Genomic DNA, 21,410 nt, shown 5'->3' on the forward strand with positions numbered 1-21,410 from the left:
GAATTGTCTCTAAAGCAGGTATACCCATGCTAAATTGCATCCAAAGTGACAACTGGCCATTCTAATCGTCATAAATAACATTTGACAATGGGAGCTTCAAGTTGCGTTTTTATTTTCAAGTTGACATTTTTCGACTGTAAAGCATCAAAATGCCCACCTACTCAGCTCCAAGCTGTGCCAGAAGACCCGATGACATTGCCCAACTGTTGAGCCGCATTGTACGGCGTCAGATTGGTGTGATGGTATGTTTTTTTAAAACATATCAAAAAGGGTGTAATGTTGTGTTCGCGGCAATAGATAGTCTACATTTATTATATATTTAGATAATTCAAATTCTACCCTTTGGTTTTATTCTAGCCGTTTCTAGCCCATGTTTAAAAAAATTTAAAAGAACTATAGAACACAAATTCAGCCTTGTGTGTGCTGGATTGATCTAATCCTGGAAGCAAAACAACCTTCTTGCACGGCCATTTTCGCATTATTTGTTCGAATGCCAATCGCGAGCCAATCCCATTCGGTTATTTTTCTTGAATTCGGCCCAGTAGATTTAGTACGGGAGATATTGCTTTTGCCCTTGGTCAATTTCTACATCATTATAATAGTTTATTTTCGTCTATTCTCGTGATAAATATACGCATATAAGTGTTTCAAGTTTCAGATAGTTGAAAGCAATTAAGTCACAAAGATATGATCATCTTTGGACCATTCGAGTTCCTGGTTTTGTCGTTTATTTTATCATGACGTGTTCATTATGTAAAATCATTATGCAAATACTCGAGAATAAACAATTGTCCATTCTCATATAACAAAGAGAGAGAAAAATGCTTAAATAGCCAATTCATTTCAATACAATTCCCAGAACTAATGACTGTTTAATTTTATAGCAGTAGGCATACACAAAATATTTTTGACAAATCAATTTCTAAGGTAAAATAAGAAATAATAATTAAAATAAATAAATAATTGCAACACGGAGTCTAATCAAAAGTCTCTTTATCTGTCATACGAACGTGTTGTTTAGTAATGCATGAATATATTCCCGATTCCCGATTTTATGCTTTTTTTTACTTTTTCTATGTTATTTCAATATAAAAAATTGATAATTTTGGCGAATATAAAACCAGTTGGTCATAGCCTATGTGTAAGGTACCCATTTACAACGAAAAGAATGCTAGGGATGATGATATCAAGGTAAAAACAGCACCAACGCAAGTAAGCCAAAAGCTGTATCCCATTGAAATAACGAGATGTTTTATTCCTGCTAGTGCTCCCATATTTCCACTTTGCTTCTGTCTTTCAGCGAGTAATATCCCGATAAAGCTTGCAATTCCAGCAATGCTCAAAATAGCTATAATGAAAATTGAAATAGTAAGATTATTATCTATTATAAAATAGCAATTTGATTTCTACCTTTTTATTTTTTTGATTTTACAACAATTTATTGGCATATTTTCAATTTCGTTCATGGGTTGGCATACTGTTGTAGATAGAACGGCATGTCCAAGCTTTCTGTTGCTCACCTCATTTGAGATTTGTTCTATCAAACAGTCGGAGCAAATCAGACCCAATGCAATGTGTAAAAAGATTAGGATACACTAAAATCTAATGATATCAATAGATCTTATGCATTTTAGCAAGAAATCAGCGATGTTCATATAAGCAAGCTTCACTGGCTATTTAGCGCCATCATGTCCTATAATCATGATCATACTAAGAATTGTATTGTTGTCATTTGTCAAGTGATTGATTGTTAAAGGCTTTTTTTAAACTGATTGCGCCGCACCAAGGCTGAATACAATCCAAAATAAAAGTTCTGCGATTAATTACCAACAAAGTTTACCTGAAACCAGAAGGAATGTTCCTCCGATGACTGGTCCCCGTTTCCCGCCTTCTTTGTCGCCGCATACGTGTTGCCCCAGTAAGACCAGTGCAATAAATGAGAAAATTATAGCCGCAGTCAGTGTCCCAAGAACGACTTTGATGGCAGTAAATATTGCCGGGGGAAGTAACATTGCATATAGGTTGTCATTGCTGTCGCCGAATACATACTCTGTACATATATAATAAGAGTACAAGTACACATTTATATCTGTGCACAGTTTTCACTAATTCTAATTATTGCTTACGCGCACAGAAGAAACGTGAATTTGCCTGTAACGTAGTTGTGACAGCAACAAAAAAGCGAGACGCCACTTAAAATAAAAGGTGTAAGTAAGGGGTTCACAAGCCAAGATTCTACTTAAGGCTGTGAGAATGCCACCGGTTGCCAATGAATGTTTAAGAATGCCACCGGTTGCCACATTTTTTTTGTAACATTGTCACGCAGGGTTATCTAAAAACATATGCAGACACAAATAACAGCAGCGCATGTCCCAGTTGTTCGACTCAAAATCGATTTGGAACAGTCATGTACCTGATTATGAGCATCTACAACTATATTATCCGGCGTGAACAAGTAGCATCGGCTGTAATCTCCCTTCATATAAGTCTTGCTATTTAGATGATGAACTAAGCCATAATTTTGCCACTTCTTAATCCCAATTCACCATATTACACATACAAATGTTTTAAGTAAGTCTGATAAGATTGATTCCAAAATATCGACAGAGAGAAAAAGTACTGGTAGACCCAACAAACGTAGAGACTTGTTAAATTGAAAATTCAACTTACCTACAATGCTGCTGCAAGCAGAGTTCCCATATCCAGCCTCGCATATCTGAAAGATGCCTAAAGTGATATCAATTTTCTTCAAAACTGTGCTAATCCAAGACGGCGTTGCTAGACCAACACAAATAGCTAATGTTGCGATTAAAGCTACGACAAATCCCGAGATAGCTAAAGATTTATTAGCCATTATTTCTGCCGTAAGTCCGTAGTCTTTCTCCAGTCACAAGAAAAGCAGCTGCTGCAGTAGACTGAAATTTGAACCATGCTGTCATGGCGCGTGTGCTCTATATAAATGCGCGTCATGCATCCTCCGTTTCCGCTATGTGGGTATTATTGACACTTAATTCTCATTCGCAATAAAGTATACTATGAACGAGTCAATTCTACCAAAACGACGAGGAACGTACATATGCTTCCTACCTTCAATTCTAAAGATGATACTAATTGTTGACGCCTGGACGTTTCCGTCGTGTCAACTCATGACATATATATTATTACGACTAAAAATGTCAGCCAGACGCATAACAATGCCAATCGCGTAAAGTGAGTTGCGCTTTCGACGAATTTTTTGAATTGCCACATTTGAGTTTAACTAAATTGTAGAAAGCACGATGGGAATTCGCGCACTTCGAAGACTCCAAAACTGTGAACCCGTGCAGAGTATCATGAATTCGGCGGAGATTGTAGTTGAATCATCGGCTTTATTTTCACAATGAAAATTTTAGCGCTGTAGTAAGACAGTTTTATGATGGAAGCCATCGTCGCCAAATGCATCTTATTATGGTCAACACATACTTGGTGTTTCAGAATTTCTATCCCAGTTAACGATTTTACATAATCTCATAGAGGTATACGTGTGTGTTTAACAATACTCTAACAAACATCTTACCACATAATAGTTTGGACGAAGCAAAACACAATAAAATACGAAAATATGTCTTTTTTAAAAAATAACATCATGTGCAAAAATAACATCAGAAAACCGAACCAATCACCAACTACTAAAGGAGCTTTATGGAATTATTTAAATTCATGGTAAGAGGAATATACATTTCCGCGCTCAGACAATGACGAATCTCAAGTAAAGAAAATGAAATTCATCATCAATTAAAACATGGAAGCGTATAATTAAATTATCAAGGGCACAGTAACTAAAAATATAAGTGCAAAAAATTAAATTCAAAGAACAAATAAAAATATATATTTTTGCTAATATTTATTTTTTCTTTTTCCCAGCACTCTTTTTTCCCTTTGGAGAAACACTCCCGGAGTTGTTTTCTTGTGCTGCAAGTAAAGCTGCAGCTTTTTCTTCCTCCTCCTCTTTTCTCCTCTGCTCTTCCTCAAGAAGAGTTTGACGATATGCTTCTCGAGGTTTTCGTAACTCAGCACGAGCATCGTCTAGCTTGTTCTGTTGGAGATGTAAAACTCACTGACATGAATATACTGAACTCAATTTTAAGAAAGTGAGTGTGAGATACTCGGGAATGAAATTTATTGGGAAAACAAGAGAGGATGTTCAAATATAATATTATATGAATACAAAGTTGGTACAGTTAAAATATCGTTAATATCAATTAAAGCCATCTGACAAAAATCAACCAATGGCATACCCATGTAGGGTGGTTCACGTTGACCACTGGTCACGTTCGTGCATTGGAAACAAATAAGTAACTAACAATTTCCATACTAACAAGAACTGGTAACGAAGGGCTGCGATGGGCCTATAATTAAGCCATCTCGTCAGCTTATCTCTCCCTCGGAATAAATACGAAAATCCTATCTTATGTGAAGTAGAAATTTGAGGCAAGACATCTCCCCCCAATGATCCCAAAAACAGAAATGAATGTATTGGGCTTGAAAAAGATACTTGTTATTTAACTATTTTATTCAACCAGTGTTTAAAGCCAAAAGAATATTTTTATCCGAACAACAATTTTTTAAAACTATCCATGGAGTTACGTGAAACACACTATTTTTCCCTATACTCTGCCTTTGCGCAAGTGGATCCATATGTGTATAATGCAAGGATGCTGTAGCAAGAATAAAGCTTTTAGTGTGCAGCAAGACTCTTGCATTAGATAGGTTCTTTCCAAGTTCAAAATCGAATATTGGTAACAGGAAGAGAACATACAAGATAACATTCTTATTGTCATCATACATTATCTAGTTCTGGCGTCCTTCAGTAAATATCCCTTTTCATATATGTATTATATATAACATCGCTAAATGAGAGACATAGCCCATTGGTACTCATGATGAGACAAAAATTTCATAATCCTATGAAACTGTTGTTTTTATACAATCTATAAAAACGAACCTGCATTTCTTGGAAAGTCTTCAGTTGATTTATTTTCAGTTGATATCTCTCACATCTTTCTTTCTCTCTCCAATCCATAACAGCCTGCCTTTCTCTAAAATTTTAACAACAAGATATTGGAAAATTGAGCTTGAAACTTAAGACCTAAGACTTGGGAATGAATGATGACTGAACACATACAAAATAAGGCTAAACAAACTGTGCTGAATACTGATGAACAATCTTGTTATTTCTTTTTGTCTGTTGCAATAGACAAAATATTGAAGTCACTTGGCCAGTTACGTCATGCCATCATATACTGACTGATGTCAACGAATAAAATCAAGAAAATCCAACGTTACCCAAGGCCATAAATTAATTTCAAAAGAAATGACAAAGATCAAATTGAATTGAACAAAATTAAAAGTTTTTAGAAGTTTTTAATATTAGTACACCATACAAGTACACCATACAATGACATATCCTCGCTGGGAAACAGAAAAGTTTGCAATATATAAAATTCAAACTGACTTTTCATACTGGTCCACTATATTCTTTTCTTTCAGATCTTTTTCAGTAGAAACATCCTCATCTAGGTCTTGTGTATGAACTTCATCAACCATTTTTGGCCTGAAATATCAGCACAAAGTTTTCCCCTATTAGGTGTCACTTCACAAGAACAGTATCTCAATATAGGATAGGATTTACATATTTATCTCGGGGGAGAGGAAAGCCGATAAGACGGCTTATCTATATGGCGAACCACGGCCTCTCGTCCTGTTACCATTCCAAGTCGGGTATGGGATTAGTTTTACTGTATTGTTTGTTTTCGGAAGCATGGACTTGGTGGTGGAGGAAGCCGTAACCGACCAGCGGTTACGTGAACCACCCAACGACGGCGAGGAGTCCAGCCATCCTCTCGCACATAACCATCCCTGCATGGGATTCGAACCTGCGAACCCACGCAGAGTAATTAGAGGTGCGGTGGCGAGCATATTCCTAACGCTTAGCCGTTGTGCAACACCGCCGTGCCGGTGTCTTAGTCTTAGTTGAATTTTGTGTGGCTTATGTTCCTCCCTAACTAAGCTTAAAGCGATATATTATGCTGTAATAATGGAGAATTGGAATTTCTATGTACCCATTACAATATGTTCTGTTTCTTATTTGATCCAACCCATTGAACTTTGACACCAGATTAATATCTGACCTATCAACCACGCAAACAAAAATGAATTCCAAAATTGTGTTATTTTGAAGCCCCTTACTTTCAAACAATTTCAGTCATATTTAACAATGCTATGTGATGAAAAGAAGGTAGAAATTAAATACAACGAAGTTGGTTAAAAACAAAGTCTTCAGGTAAATATGTTAAATAAAGATTGGATGTGGTACATTTATACACACACGTACAAGCACTGGTTCAAGCCTTTCAACACCTCATAAAATAATAATAACCCAAACCTATAATAGGGAGTGAGATCCAAAGGATTGAGAATGATCTTTGGGGTCGGAGGTCGTGGAGGATGGAGAGTCAAAACTTCATCTTTTGGTTCAGTCGGTTCAACTTCAGACAGTTCTGTATTTAAAATGAATTATTATTACCATTAAAAAATATACATAGATGATTTGAGTCGTAATGGTTGATACTGCCAATTGCACATCAAGAAAATAAAAACTTGCATTACTGACTACAGCTAAAAGATGTTCTGTTTAACTCAAACTCTCACAATTTAACACTAATAAAAAAAACTGTTACATGTAATTCTTGGTTATTAAAAGAAAACACTTATCAAATATCAAATTTAGTCATCAAATGTGGGTCTACCGCCGTCGGAAAAGAGTTTTCTGGCGGTATTCTACATCATTCTAAGTGTTTACAATACGTTTGCGCCGCACTTCTGATTACCCTGCGTGGGAGGGATCCTGAAGTGGTAGTTCCAATGACTATGCTCCACTATTTTAGGTACTCGCGATTTAGATATTCGCGATGATTGACGATGTGTTAAAGAATTGCTGGGTCCCTCAACAGCTTCCTCCCCCAACTATATTCACTTTGACTGAAAACCAAACATTAAAAGAAGATGGCTTTGTTTAAAATTAAGTTTTTTCTAGGCTTTCCTTTCTCTGAGGTAAGAATATTTGATTCTGTGTTCTAAAGTCTTTGAGCAAATGAAAAAATTAGCTCGAAAAATACCAGGACATAATTGCAGTCCTCATATACAGATCAGTAAGTTTCATTTTTCAAAAACAATACCTGCATTTGTGCTTGGAGGAAATTACCTTTTCAATTTTCTGGAGTCCTTATTTAGCGAGATGGGATGTATATTCATGAGAAGTGGGCTGCCTGCCTTTAGTGACTATTTTAATGATTGCTAACAACAATAAAGATGTCACATACAACAAAGGATAATTAAAATTAACATTATTACATCACAATGCAAGCTACTAATTGCTGATGACAGGTGTAATGTGTGCACTACAAAAGATCATGCTATATCTAATAAGATGGATTCTTAAGCTAAAAGATTGATGTTCCGTCAAATCAAGTTCGAATTATCTTTGGCCAAAATAGAAGATATAAATAAATATAATAATAAAATATAAATAAATTATATTTTCTCAATAATACACTATCATATATTACTGTGCGTTTAGCTTTCATAATTGTTTGCGCGAATTTTCATATTGGAAAAAGTCAACTTATGGCAAACCAAATGTTAATGTTTACTGTATGGAATGGCTAAACTAATGTTTAGTAACATAGTTGACTGTAGAATGAAAAATTAGTAGTTATGAAAAATTGTTACTGTGGTTAATGGAGTTTAAGGATGTTAATGTACGTTAATTCAATCATAAGGTAAAATTATTTTGCATCCATTTTGCGACAAAACCATCACATAATTTAAATTTTGTGAAATATCAATGATAATATTCAATAATTTTGCAGCGAAAGCAGCAAATCAGGCTAAATTAGATATTTTACATTCAATTTTATGAATTTTTTGATATACAAAATTACTCCAGGAAAAAATCCAGATTAATTTCACAGTGATTGTTGAAAAACCATGTTATAAATATTCATATCAATGAGTTGTTCAACAAAAACACCAGAAAATTATTTTGTACGAGTACAATAGATGTCAAAAATAATCAGGTAATTTTTGAAATTTGAGTTTGTAAGCAAAAAGCAGAATTTTGAGTACTTGGATGACGAAAGTTTCAAAATTCCGCATTGCCAAACATTGTATGATGAACTACAATATGATAATCTCTTATCAATTGTAAATTATTCAGGCTATTGTGATTTTAAGATACAATAATATAATCTAAAGCTAAAAGAAATTAGTAATATTACAATCTTTACAAAGCTAAACATTGAAGAAAGCAGCGATTCTTCACAATTAGAGTATATCTAAGCTCAAATCTTAAAAAATTAGTAAATTAAGTGTGGATTTTTTAATCACTAAAACTACTCTAAGGCAGTGTTTTCCAAATCTGAAAAATATAAAGAAGAAAACAAAAAATCAATAATATTTTTTTTCAACATTTTTATCTAATCATGCTCATCTTCGAAAAAACGAAGATTTTTAGATATGGTTTATCTTTGGTTGAGACATGATCGGGCAAGTGCTTACTATGTAGAAGTGGAAAATCATGTGAGTGAGGGTTGGGAGTAAGTCCAATCTAGTATTAAGTGAGAAATCACTGTGTTAATTTACTAGAATAAAACTTGGAATCAGGTATAAATCAGAGAAAAATCCTGATTATAGTCTAAAAAGCTCAATCACACTCAAAGAATTCAAAATCTACGGGAAGAATAATAATGGAAATCATAAGCGTATGTGTTGAAAAAATCCTCTATTTCCAATATCTTCTGTTCATTTTTGTTTGGTCCGTCGATAGTCGGAATTTCAAATACATTAGTGATGCTGAGTGACACAATATGAGTGGTTTTTAAATACGCACCCTCAGATTTCATTCCCTCCTCTTCATTTTCTTTATCTGAATCTTTTTCAACCTTTTTGGTTGATTTTTCAAGATATGCTAAACGTGCTTGTAATGCCTGTATATAATGTATATATCGGAAATTGATATGAACAGTTAGTCAGTCAGTAGTTTATTTTTCACCAAAATGAAAATACACTTGATGCGAACAAAAGCTAGGAGAAAACCCAATACAAATGGCATTTCACGTTTAAGGGTGGCGCAAAAAAACTAAAGTCGGTTATCGAGCAGTGACACCTGTGAAAAAAGTCCAACTTTGATACAGGTTGAATAAAAAGAATTTGAACAATATATATCCAATTAAAAAGATTACATCCAAAAACAAATACGTTACAAAAAGAGACTCCGAGCACCGTTGAGATAACCATGAGTAACAGAACGGGGCTGGCTGAGTATTTTTTCAATACAAAAAAATGATTTATTGTGATCAATACATCTTGAACAGAATAGAAAAATAGATCACTTTTTTTAGGAAAATGGATATTTAGAAAAATGATATTTTTGTGTAAATTTCTTATAACAAAGGTTATGGTATAAAAGAATTCCAAAAAACAAATATTCTTGAAGAGAATCTTTTTCCATAGCAGCTTGACTATTCAATTATTTTCAATTTGACTAAAATGACATCTCCCAAGACAGGCTTAAAAGTTGGCACACCATGCTAAGCATTGGGAATACACTCGCCGTCGCACTTCTGCTACACTGCCCAGGTTTTGAATTCCATGAGGGATAATTATGTGCAAGAGGATTGCTGGACTACTTGTTGCCATAGAGTGGATCACGTAACCGCTGGTCGATTACGGCTTCTTCGACCATCAGGTCCATGCATCTGAAAGAAACAACTGTCAATAATACCCATACCTGACATGGACATGTAACCACGCTAGAGACCGTGGTTCGCCACATGATTTAGCCATGCTTATTCTATATACATCAACCTTATTGAACTGAACATATAACAATAGAGGAATGACAGTAGAGCATAGGGTACTACAAAAACGCCGAAGGCAAAGCAAAAATACTTTGATAGTTTCACCTTAACTGCTCTGCCAGGTTGTTGAGCTTCCCAAGCTCTTTTTTCAGCTTTAATTTGTTCCTGTCGATCAATGTCTTTCTTAACTTCAACATCATCGGCTTTCTCATCATCAACAACAACATTTAGAAGCCAGTATGGTTTTGAACTATCATACACAACCTACAAATAAAAAGTCATTGGTAGAAAATAGTTCGATATACCAAAAGCTTCATTGAACACAAATGCATCAATCGTACTGATAAATTGTTGTTGTTGTTGTTAGGAGAAATAGGTTTCATGATTTTTTTAGTTATAGATAAAGATATTTCCCTGGAACACAAGGATTTTCACCACTGCACAGAGCAGTTTTGTATTAATTGGAAGTTTCATATAGTCAATTTCAGATTTTAAAAATAATTTATACAATTTTCATATGAAAATTTGTTATTATGAGCTATTGTCATCTAGTAACCAGACTGAAATTAGTTTGATTACACAAGAGGTAAATACAGAATGGAAAAAACAATGTTCACATTTAAACATTACTAAATTTGATCTTTATGATATACATTTCTTTAGGCATGTTCTCTATTGTACACTACCTAATTAAGACTAAATTCCATATTCAAAAATATTATTCCAAAATGATAAATTTTTTGATTGTGGTTATTAACTATCATCAAATGAGTTTATGCAAACTTGTGCTCAACCAACATTTTGTGCTTAAGATGATGGTACCAATTCATTCAATACAATGGAGCATTACTTCGCATATGCTATCAGGAAGTCATTTTGTTATGAGATATGTTTATACCATATTATACTGTCCTATGTACTTGCAGTCATATGCAGTTGTAGAACAAAATGGTTTTGGGATTATTTCTTTGTGTTACACATTGAGAACATAGTTGTAATGCACTGTTAGGGAGGATTATGTTTGATGAAACCTACAAATAAACATCAGATGCAAAAGGATTTCTCTGGTTGTTAATTATAATTGATACACTAAAAATCCATGTATCTGAAGCAAACAACTGGTTAACTAATCCCACACTTGACATGAACTAGTAACTGGAGACGCTGGGGTTCACCAATATGATTGAGCCGTCTTATCGGATTTCCTCTCCGCTTGGATAAATATGTAAATCCGATTCCATCCTGAATCAAACTTGTTGATTGTCTTGATTGAAAGGTCTGTTTATTTGAAGCCTTGTTCAAAGCAAATATGTGATCATAAAATCTAACAATATTAAAACTGATACTAACTTGAGATGGAGGTCGTGAACCCGATTCCTTATCATGAGTCTTCTTTTCTTTTGCTCCTTTATCCCCTTTTCCCTTCTTTCCTTTATCAGGAGCAGCTGATGTTTTTCCGCCAGATCCAGCGACCTTTGCACTTGGGGATCCAGGTCTATCTTGTTTTGCTAAGGAAGGATAGGAATGGGAGAATAAGTTACCCCCGGTGCCCTGGGCCCCCCAATTTGAAAGATTACGTTTTGATAAGGAATTTCTAGGAGATTTTACTTGAGTATTGTTGGGGGAGTCAGGAGTGAGTAGGTTGTTTCGAGATACGGTTCGAGTTTCTAAATTTGGGATTGAGGATGTAGATCGAGATAAGGACGTTCGAGGAGATAGACTACATTTTATTGAGCGTCTTTTATTTTGATTTGGTTTGGGTTTAACGGATAAACTTTCAGAACGGAATGTTATCTCATTATTTTCATTCACTATATATTCCAACATGCAATAATATATTTATGTATATAAGGGAAGCATGCATAAATTGCAAATCACGCAATGGATGCATAAATGAAACGTGAGTAGTTATGTAGAAAATTCACATAACCAAATTCCAGTAATCCAGTTTTGAATGTTCACAATGTGTGAAATTATCACATAAATTTGTTTTTTATGTGTGATATGAATGATTCCATTAAAAGGCATGTAAAACATTTAACTTAATCACACCATGTTCACAATGTGTGAAATAATATCACAAATTTGATTTTTATGTGTCATATGAATAATTCCATTAATAAAGTCATGTGAAACATTTAATATAATCAAGTCCACATTCCCAAAGTTGACATTATGTGAAATATATCACATAGATTTCATTTGTAAATGTGGAATAAATAATTATATACCGTTAATATATTTTGGTTAAATCAATTATGTTTATCATATAGAAAAATACCATAACATGCATATATTTTAAATAGTTGTAGGTACAGCTTACAGAAAAATGCATATTAAAGTTGAAGTCATGCAAAACCATGCAAACAATGATATTTAAATTATACATAAAAATTAAAAAATAGTTTTTCAAAAAAAAAAAAGAATTGTAATCAAACATGTCCTAGATTCAAACCATGCAATATTAATGTTAATGAGAAATAGGGAAATTTATGAAATTACCGTTAGAAATTGAATGATTAATGCACCATAAACAATGATTTGAATTAAATTGAGCTACAGAAAGTAAAAGATTAGATTAGATGAAAATTGATATTTTGAAAGTTTGAAATCAAAAGTAATTTGATCAGATGGAGTGAAAGAGAGAAATAGACAAAGAGAATGAAAAATAAATATATCGCCAATATCGATACAGAATAAAGAAAAAAATATAAAAGAAATGAAAGGAAAATTATTATTTTACAAGATGGAAGAAAAAAAGGAAACCCAAGTAGAAAGCAAAGACAAAAGAATATTACAGTGAAAAAATGAGAATCAGGAAAATGAAAAAATAAAAGTTTCTTGAAATATGGTTTTGGTATATATTATGAATATGTTGTTGTCATGCAATTAGTATGATGTCACAATCCAGTTAGTACCGGTATGTTAAGTAACATTCCAGATTGCCGCAATAAAAAGTTGAGTGTGGAAGGAATTTTGCGAATCATAAATATTACAGGGATTTGTAAACACACAGAGAAAAAGATAAAGAAAGTACAGAAAACAAAGAAAAATAAAGAAAAATGATTAAACTCAAAATAGAAATTACGAAAAACAAAATAAAAATTAGCAACAACAGCTTTTATATTGCATAACACGGTTTTTGTGTTTGGGTTGTAGTATTTAAAATATTGACTGGTTTAGTTAGTTGTTTTACTATTTTAATTTAGACTGAAAAGTGTTTTAATATTATTATTTTGGATTGGGGGGGGGGATTTTTATTAATCGCCACTAGATTTTTTAATTTTTATTTTTAAATTAAAGAAATTTCATCAATCGTTTTATTTGCAAAGTCAATGATCAAATAAATTGCGTATTTTTTCAAGTTAGAGGGATTTAACAAATCTCCAGTGTCAAATAAAACAAAAATCGAAACGATATATATATATTTATTTTAGTCAGAGGTACAAAACAAGATGAAACATTACTTGATTGTTATATGACTCTATTGTGACAAAACAAAGGATATTCTATATGGGTCATTGATGACCAAAAAAGAGATTCCCTGAGGTAATTTTATAAACAAAAATTATCAACTAAGAAGCTGTAACATTCAAATAAAGAAATTACATTTTTTTGCTACAGAGATTTTTCTTTTTCCTGTGAATTTAGAGCAAAAAAAAAGATTGATTGGATAAATTGTATAAATAATTGAAAAAAACATTATTATTGCCAATTTTTTTGTAGCTTAGCAGAATATGCTAATCAAAATAATCATTAAAATCAATATTTTACAGAGTAAATCAATTCAGAATTAAACTTAGCACTAACAAATTAATTGTAATTACCTATAACACACAACAAATTAGAGTAACACGCAATTGAGTTTACAATTTTTTTTACAGCAACACAACAATCATACTGATGCCAGCACACTTCTACCTGTATATACTTTGATTTCTTCTTTTTCTTGCTCTCGTAGTTTTTGTACAAATGCCCATTGAGATTCAGGCAGAGGCCAGCTATTTCGTTCTACTATTGCTTGAATAGTGTATTTGTGAGGCTAGAGAAAATAATTTTGCATAATATAATAAAACCTTTCTTCTTGAATTATTGTAATAGAAGTAGTACCGTGATATTATAGTAAGGATAGTAAATTATTATGCAAGTATGTTTGCTCTGCGGTGTGGCACATTGTGATAAGCGCTAGGAATTGCACCTCTGATACCTTGTGTGGGTTCACAGGTTCGAATCCTATTGGGGATAATTACGGTATGTGCAAGAGGATTGCTGGACTCCTCATCATCATAGTGTGGTTCATGTAACGGTTACGGTTATGGCTTCCTCCACCATTAAGTTCATGCATCTAACTGACCAACTGATCCCATACCGGACATAGACTGTTAACCGGACAAGAGGCCGTGGTTCACCAATCACCATATGATTAAGATGTCGTAGTGGCTTTCCTCTCCTCCGAGATAAATATGTAAATCCTATCCTATTACGTCAACAATGTAGTTATGTCTAAAATGCCAATCACTAGGTTATCTCACTTACAAATACCATACTAAGAAAGTGAGGTAATATATGAGTGAGTTTCTTTTACCTCTGAGTGAAATCTCAGTGATTTTTAAACAATATTTACTAAAACTCAATTGCTTTAAAATAACTGTTTTCAAATTAATATTTCATCATCACTACAATGATTTTAAACTTACGATGACAGATTCAGCTCCAATATCTTCCGATCCAACACTCGTACCATCTGGTTTTGAAATGCTAAGCTTTCCTGCATCTGCAGAATCCTTGCGACTTTGTTTCTGAGAATTAAAAAATAATTAATAAAAATAAAAATATTTCTATAAACAAACAAGAGAGTGATGCTCAGAAAATTTGATAGCAATTGGTCAGTAATGAGAAAAGCGATTCTTTCATAACAACAAGAAAATGAATTCTAACAAAAACAACATAATAACAAAATGATCCTACTTCTTGTCCAATAACGATTCTGGGTGAAGCAAGAAAGATACTAGAATTGATATGAATTATATTATGTGTTCATGTGAATGGTGAATTTTTGGGGCAGAATAGCATAGGCATCTTGCTTAAATGTTTCCATTGTTGTTGAGTTTGTTAATTGTTCTTAACTTGATTAATCTCATAGAAATCTAATACTTTTATCTATTTTCCAAAAGGCTCGCCATTTTTCATCAATTGATTTCAGCAAGCACACACATTCAGGAAACAGACACACTGGTAATCATGTACCAGGTGCATATAATTGGGCATTGCTCTTTTCCTTTGTAGACAGAATGTGCATTAAAGGCTGTATCGTGTTAGTTTAAAATAGACAGGAAATAATCAATCAGTGTAAGTACCGTAGATATCAATAAATAAATAAATATAATCCATCTGTTTCTACAGTCACACAAATCAGTGACAAACAAACATGATTACAAATAGATAAATGAAATATCATGAAGGCCTGTCCCATGTTCAAATAAATAATTTTAAGACACTATGACAACTTTGATCCAAAATGAGGTACTCCCGTAGTATGTGTACCAGGTTAGGGTTAGGCCATAATTTCATTCCGATTTTCCTTATTTTAGTTCTATTACGAGTTCCGGGACTGTCTGTGTTGGCCAAGTAAATTATACAACTTGATGTGAAGTAGGCGAACAAAATTAGGCAAATAAACACACTTCTGGAGCACCCAAAATGATACACAAGGAAAGCGACGCTCAAATATATGAACACGGAGGCGATTTGTCACAGTAGACTACCGGTACCACAGTTTCCTTGACTTTGCCTGGCCACCATATTGCTAAGGCGAACGCGAAATCACTGCGAAATTTTTTAATTTTGATGACGTCATCCCACACAAAAAAACAAATCCCAAATTTTTAAAATAAAGTAATATCCTTCTAGCGAAAAATACAATCCTAAACCACTGGAAATTTCAAAGCAATCAGTCCAGTAGTTGACGAAAAAGGCAATTTTTTCATAACAACAAACAAACAAATTCTAATAACAACAACACCATAATAACAAAACGATTCCTATGTACACTTTGTGTCCAATAAAGACGATGTATATCCACAATGACACAATTGAACATTGATCTAACAGTGAATAACATCAAATCAAAGTATCAAAATATGTTAGGAAAGATATTTTGTTCACATACTGGGCTGGCTGGTTTTCCATCTTTACTTTTGGCTGAACCAGTTCTTTTCTTTCCAGAGATTCCTAGTTTGCTTGGTTGGTTAACAAGAGCCTTGCTTTCTTGGTGAGCTGTAGTTGTAGATAGTATGTATTATATAAAAATGTTAAAATTGTTAATATTACAATTAGGATCCAGAGTTGACAGTAGGTGAAAATCATCACAAACAGTAGAATAATATTCAAAATTTATTTTCAGAAAAGGATAAAGCAGGTGAAATAACTTGATAATGTGGCAACATGGCATATCTCTGTTTGATTCGAAAAGGGAAGTCTGTCAGACAAAATGTTACAGAAATACATTTGTGTTAGTGTGCAGAAAGACTCTTGAATTAAATAGAATTTAATCTTTATTTTTGCTACAGCATCCTTCATTATAACTTATAAGCATACGCATTGCAATGAAAGGTAGTTATTTTTGTGTAAGTCCAACTGATACTTACGATGGCACGTCCCTGCGTAAGTTTTCAGTTCGAGTTAGGTATGGAAATTGGTAATACCTAACTAGTTCGATAATTCAAATGCATTCCCCAATATAGGGAAATAGAAAATCTAACTATGATGTATGATGAAATGGTCTTATAGAAATTAATAGTACAGAAAAGTATTGAGATAAAATATAAAAATCAGAAAAACAATAACCAACATGAGAGAGACCAAAATTGATCACCCAAACCAAAACTCACACAATCTACTGGAAGCTCTGTCATCTGATTTTTCATCACTCAGGAAATAAAATGCTGGAATAACGCAATGACCTTTGCCCTGTGCACTTGCAATTTCAACTTCATGGTCAAGAACCTGTAATATAAATTATATTGAAAATATTTTAAGACCACCATTCATCACATAAAAGGTAGACAGGACTAATAGTAATTCTTATATTATGTACATAGAAAATAGAGGAAATATCATATTCAGGTGAATTAAAGTATCATTTGTATGTTCAAAGAGTTGCTAGGACACATCAAAATGAGGGTTTCATAAAAAATTTGCAGTGAGTTGCAAAGACAATTTAACGTGTTAAACTAACGATATTGACACTGCAGGTCAAACATTTTGTGTCCAAGTCCCATCCCCCAACACGTCATCAAGGGTGTAACAAATTTGGTACATAAAGGTGGAGCAGAAAGATAACGGTACCAAAACATAAAAGCCCCCTACATCACAGTGGATGTTGTACAGGATCTTATTTAAAAACCCATTTATTAAACAGAATAAGCTTTCTGTTGCGTGACTTTGCACTTTCGCTTTATGCATGGCTATGTAGAGTTTAAATAATTATTTTTCTTCAATAGGTTTGAAATAGCCTACCTGATTTGCAGCACTCTCGAAGGAAACTAAGTAAGAACAGACCACTAATTTTACTAAAAGTTGAAGTCAAAATCTATGATTGCAACACCATTATAGCTGGATGGAGAAAGTAATGAAAAAACACAATAGGTAAAAGTACCTGAAGTTTCACATAAACATCCGGTTTTGCAGTTTGTAGTTGTATGGTTCCAATCATATCTGATTTAGTTTTGACATGGTGTCTGAAATGAATATTCATTTAATGAAAAATTGAAACCTCATGTGCTCAATGCAATAAAATTGTAATTTATGCCAATTTTTGGAAGCTTTGCATAAGTATAAAGTAAAAAAAAAAGATATTTATCAATTTGAGTATAGGATGGGATTTATATATTTACCCCGGAGGAGAGGAAAGTCCATAAGATGGGCTAATCATATAGCGAACCACAGCTTCTTGTCTGATTACCAGTCCATGTAAGGTATGGGATTAGTAAGCCAGTTATTTATTTCAAATGCATGGACTTGATGGTGGAGAAAGCCGTAAGCGACAAGCAGCTATGTGAACCCCTCTATGGCGACGAAGTGTACATAGCTATCCCCTACAAGATTCACACCTGGGAACCCATGCAGGGTAATCAAAGGTGTGGTGGGCATACTTCTAACGCTTAGCATGATCGCCACACCGCCAAGCCCTTTATTCATCTCTAGTTTCTGGATGTATAATAATATTGCGGTTAATTATCGAAAAACAAAATTTTGTTATTTGTTACTATGTTTTCCCCAATGAATGGTAAATCGTTTGGCAAATTATTTAAACACAGTCACCAATCGAACCAATTTGGCATTAGGTGACTCCAATTATAATCAGCTTGACGATATCTTTTGAGGAATACTTTTCTATCCACAGTACATAACTCTTGTTGACTAATTCGGTATCCAATTTGGCAATCCTCATAAAATTATTATTTTGGTGTGGCAAAAGAATTTCTTCATTTTTTTTTCATTTGTTTGTATATTTTTCCTTTTTACTGAGTAATTTAATTGATTTTAAGTCTCGCTTTTTTCACCTCCGACAGTATCATGTCTCGATAATTGTGTGTGTGTGTGCGTGCGTGCCTTAATTAGTTTTTTTTACTTTTGGGTGAGCGAACACGTACTACTTCTTTTATCAATACCTTTCCATATAAAATCTGTACGTTTCAAACCTTACTCTAGGTTTTGTTCGCTCTCCCGATTCTATAATCAGTTACTTTTATTTTTGTTTTTATCTATTATTATTGTCTATTGCTGATTATGGAGTCGAAATAAACTTATTATATACCTATGATTTACCTGTTTTCAAATTAAAATTCTCACTATGCCACTCCATAATTTTAATATAGAGTATAGTATATCAATTTATGCAAAGTAACCTTAAAATGATGTTCTTTTCATTCGGAACATAATATCCATTGTTGTCTTTCACTTTGAAGTGATAATTTACTTGTCCACTCATTGGCTGAGGTAGAGGACTAGATGAACCAATCAATCGCAGTCTCCATTTCCCACCAACAATGGGAGTTTCCAATGATCTTGCCTCGCAGATAAAAGTGTATCCTCTCTGAAACAAAACAAATAACGAATAGAGCAGTGGTTCCCAAACGGCGAGGCGCGTCCAACAATCCTTAGCGTAGAGAATGTTTGAGAGTTCAATTTCGTGCTGTTAGTTCACAGATTCTAGAACCATCTAAACCATCATCTACATGTTTACGACCTTGGATCTTAGGAATTCATAGATGCGCAATTTGTTTACCAGAGAATTTGTGGGGCGCAAGACTTGAAAAATTCTAAAAAAGGAGGGGGGGGAGACCCCTTGTATATAGAGATCATTATGTAAAATAGAAAGAAAGATATTTGTTTGAATTGTCAACTCGGCAGTTGGCATACTAAGCGTGAGGAAATACACTTTCCATCGTATCTTCAATTACCCTTCGCAGGTTTGAATCCTGGAAAAGATAATTACATACGAGAGTATTGCTAGACTTCTCGCTGTCGTACAAGAGTGATTCACGTAATAGCTGGTCGGTTACTGCTTTCTCCACCATTACGTCCATGCATCTGAAACAAATAGCTATCCAACTATTCTGATACCTGACACAGACTGGTAACCAGATGACAGGTGGTTTGTCACATGATTAAGCTGTTTCGTCTTCTCGAGATCAATATAAAACCCAACATAAATAAAACGGTAGATTTTCCGAACATTTCATTACCGTGATAAGTTGTGAACTGAATGAAAATAGGAAGGATTTCTAAAAAAGTGAGCAAAAAAAAAAATTTTCCAAACAATGACAAACTTTGTTTTTCTGATAAATATGTGGAGCCACTTTTTGAAACACTCTCATAATTTCAGTCCCAGTGTCATTGTCAACAACTCGAAGTGAGCATGTTCGTAATGGAGTATATAATTTTGGCACACAAAGCATATCTTCTTCAACAGTAAATATTTCCCTGAAAAACAATTAGGTGATTTTAGAAATACTTTCATAACTAGAACAGCAGACAGATTTTGGGCTCAAGGCTGATAGTATTCTGAATAGATCTTCAAATATTTTTAAGCATGGAATGTAAGCATTAGGATTGTGCTCGCCACCGAGCTTCTGATTACCCTGTATGGGTTCGCATGTTCGAATCTTGTTGGGGAATATAAATGTACGAAAGGAATCCTCCTCACGGTGACGTAACCTATGGTTGGTTACAGCTTCCTTCATCATGAAGTCCATACATCTGAAACAAATAACTGGCTAACTAATTCCATATCCAACATGGACTGGTAACCAGACAAGAAGCCACGGTACGCCATATAATTAAACCGCCTATTCAACTTTCCTCTTCCCTGAGATAACCATGTAAATCTTATCCTATCCTTAAAATGTATTGTAAAATATAAAATTATTAAAATCTGAGATCTTACCTGAACATAACAAACCAAGTGTTAGGTGGTTGGTCATCATAGGTTCCAGCAAAGTCAGCGTAACTGATTTTGTTCCATTCATCTTTGTGAAATGGATATTTTTCAAGGAGAGATGGATCTTCCTTGAGCATTGACCTATAAAGAACAATATGATAGGATAGGATGAGGTGTTTGTTATTACACATTTTAGGAGGTATAAGGTGGAAATATCAAAATTATGGTAAAAACACTCCTTAACGACTCCCCTTCATTCGAACTTCATAAATCATTTGAACCGGTTCAGACAAAAACTTTGAATCGCGTTTTGAAGAGAATCACCCAATTTTCATTATGTAATTCTCTTCCTAGTGAGTTATTGATGAAACACGTTTCCTATTGTGTGTGATAACTCAGCGAACTGAGTGATAGATTCTATGTTTCCAGTAACTTATATGTCTGAAGGACCAACTACAATAAAAAGCCACATACAATTATATCGTATAAATATTGAATTTAAATAATATTCTCCAAGTATTCGAGATTCCATTTCGATTTTATAGTAATAACAATTGAAAGTTTAAATAAATTTCATTGTATGATAAATAACGAAACAACAACAATAAGAGCTATTAATAAACAAAGACAAAATTTTTTTAATTGCTATCATTATAAAATCGAGCGAAAAATTTTGGAAACCCTGTATTTGGCTATATACCTTAATAGTTTCAATCCAATAGGTTCCAAGTTTGGTTGTATAATTTGCCAAGCAGTGTTCAAAACATCTTTTGCAGTGAGATGTTCAGTTGAGTCTTTTCGTGTTATAACTCGTCTCATTCTACGAGCTAGAGCTCCTCTCCAATGCCTTTGTATTTTTTTTATTGCTTTTAGTTCGTCTTCAGTGGGAGTTCGATTCGCCCAGGATTCATGAGGTTCTATAGGATCTGGGATAAAAGATATAATAAGTGAAAATTTTTACTAAAGAGTGCAAAATGCCACAAAAACTTGAACAGGATATAAAAAAAACCTAACAAGACAATTTCAGCGCGGTTAAATATCTCTCAATATCTGTCAAACTTTTTCCA

At 33.7% G+C, this 21,410-nt stretch overlaps 1 protein-coding gene across 12 annotated transcripts in view; it reads right to left on the minus strand.

Annotated features, from left to right (window-relative positions):
• Positions 1 to 711: 711 nt before the first annotated feature.
• Positions 712 to 21,410, minus strand: part of LOC120329227 (androglobin-like) — a 52,668-nt gene continuing 31,969 nt past the window's right edge. For 8 of the 12 annotated variants that reach the window (XM_078118300.1, XM_078118299.1, XM_078118298.1 and 5 more), the window contains 18 exons: positions 21,044 to 21,269; positions 20,350 to 20,484; positions 19,733 to 19,886; positions 18,809 to 18,996; positions 17,557 to 17,638; positions 16,790 to 16,904; positions 16,069 to 16,175; positions 14,597 to 14,698; positions 13,821 to 13,941; positions 11,250 to 11,710; positions 10,005 to 10,163; positions 8,930 to 9,026; positions 6,425 to 6,539; positions 5,495 to 5,593; positions 4,985 to 5,078; positions 2,671 to 4,075; positions 1,841 to 2,050; positions 712 to 1,348 (listed from right to left, as the gene is read on the minus strand). In XM_078118300.1, the coding sequence (XP_077974426.1) occupies positions 3,884 to 4,075; positions 4,985 to 5,078; positions 5,495 to 5,593; positions 6,425 to 6,539; positions 8,930 to 9,026; positions 10,005 to 10,163; positions 11,250 to 11,710; positions 13,821 to 13,941; positions 14,597 to 14,698; positions 16,069 to 16,175; positions 16,790 to 16,904; positions 17,557 to 17,638; positions 18,809 to 18,996; positions 19,733 to 19,886; positions 20,350 to 20,484; positions 21,044 to 21,269 (2,447 nt within the window). In that variant the 3' untranslated portion in view covers positions 712 to 1,348; positions 1,841 to 2,050; positions 2,671 to 3,883. Of the gene's footprint in view, positions 1,349 to 1,840; positions 2,051 to 2,670; positions 4,076 to 4,984; positions 5,079 to 5,494; positions 5,594 to 6,423; positions 6,540 to 7,243; positions 8,459 to 8,929; positions 9,027 to 10,004; positions 10,164 to 11,249; positions 11,711 to 12,341; positions 12,456 to 13,508; positions 13,539 to 13,820; positions 13,942 to 14,596; positions 14,699 to 16,068; positions 16,176 to 16,789; positions 16,905 to 17,556; positions 17,639 to 18,808; positions 18,997 to 19,732; positions 19,887 to 20,349; positions 20,485 to 21,043; positions 21,270 to 21,410 lie in introns of those variants that run through there. The other 4 variants (XM_039395774.2, XM_039395775.2, XM_078118306.1 and 1 more) reach the window with 4 other exon arrangements.

This window comes from Styela clava, chromosome 12 (genome assembly GCF_964204865.1).
Source record: "Styela clava chromosome 12, kaStyClav1.hap1.2, whole genome shotgun sequence".
NCBI lineage: Eukaryota > Metazoa > Chordata > Ascidiacea > Stolidobranchia > Styelidae > Styela > Styela clava.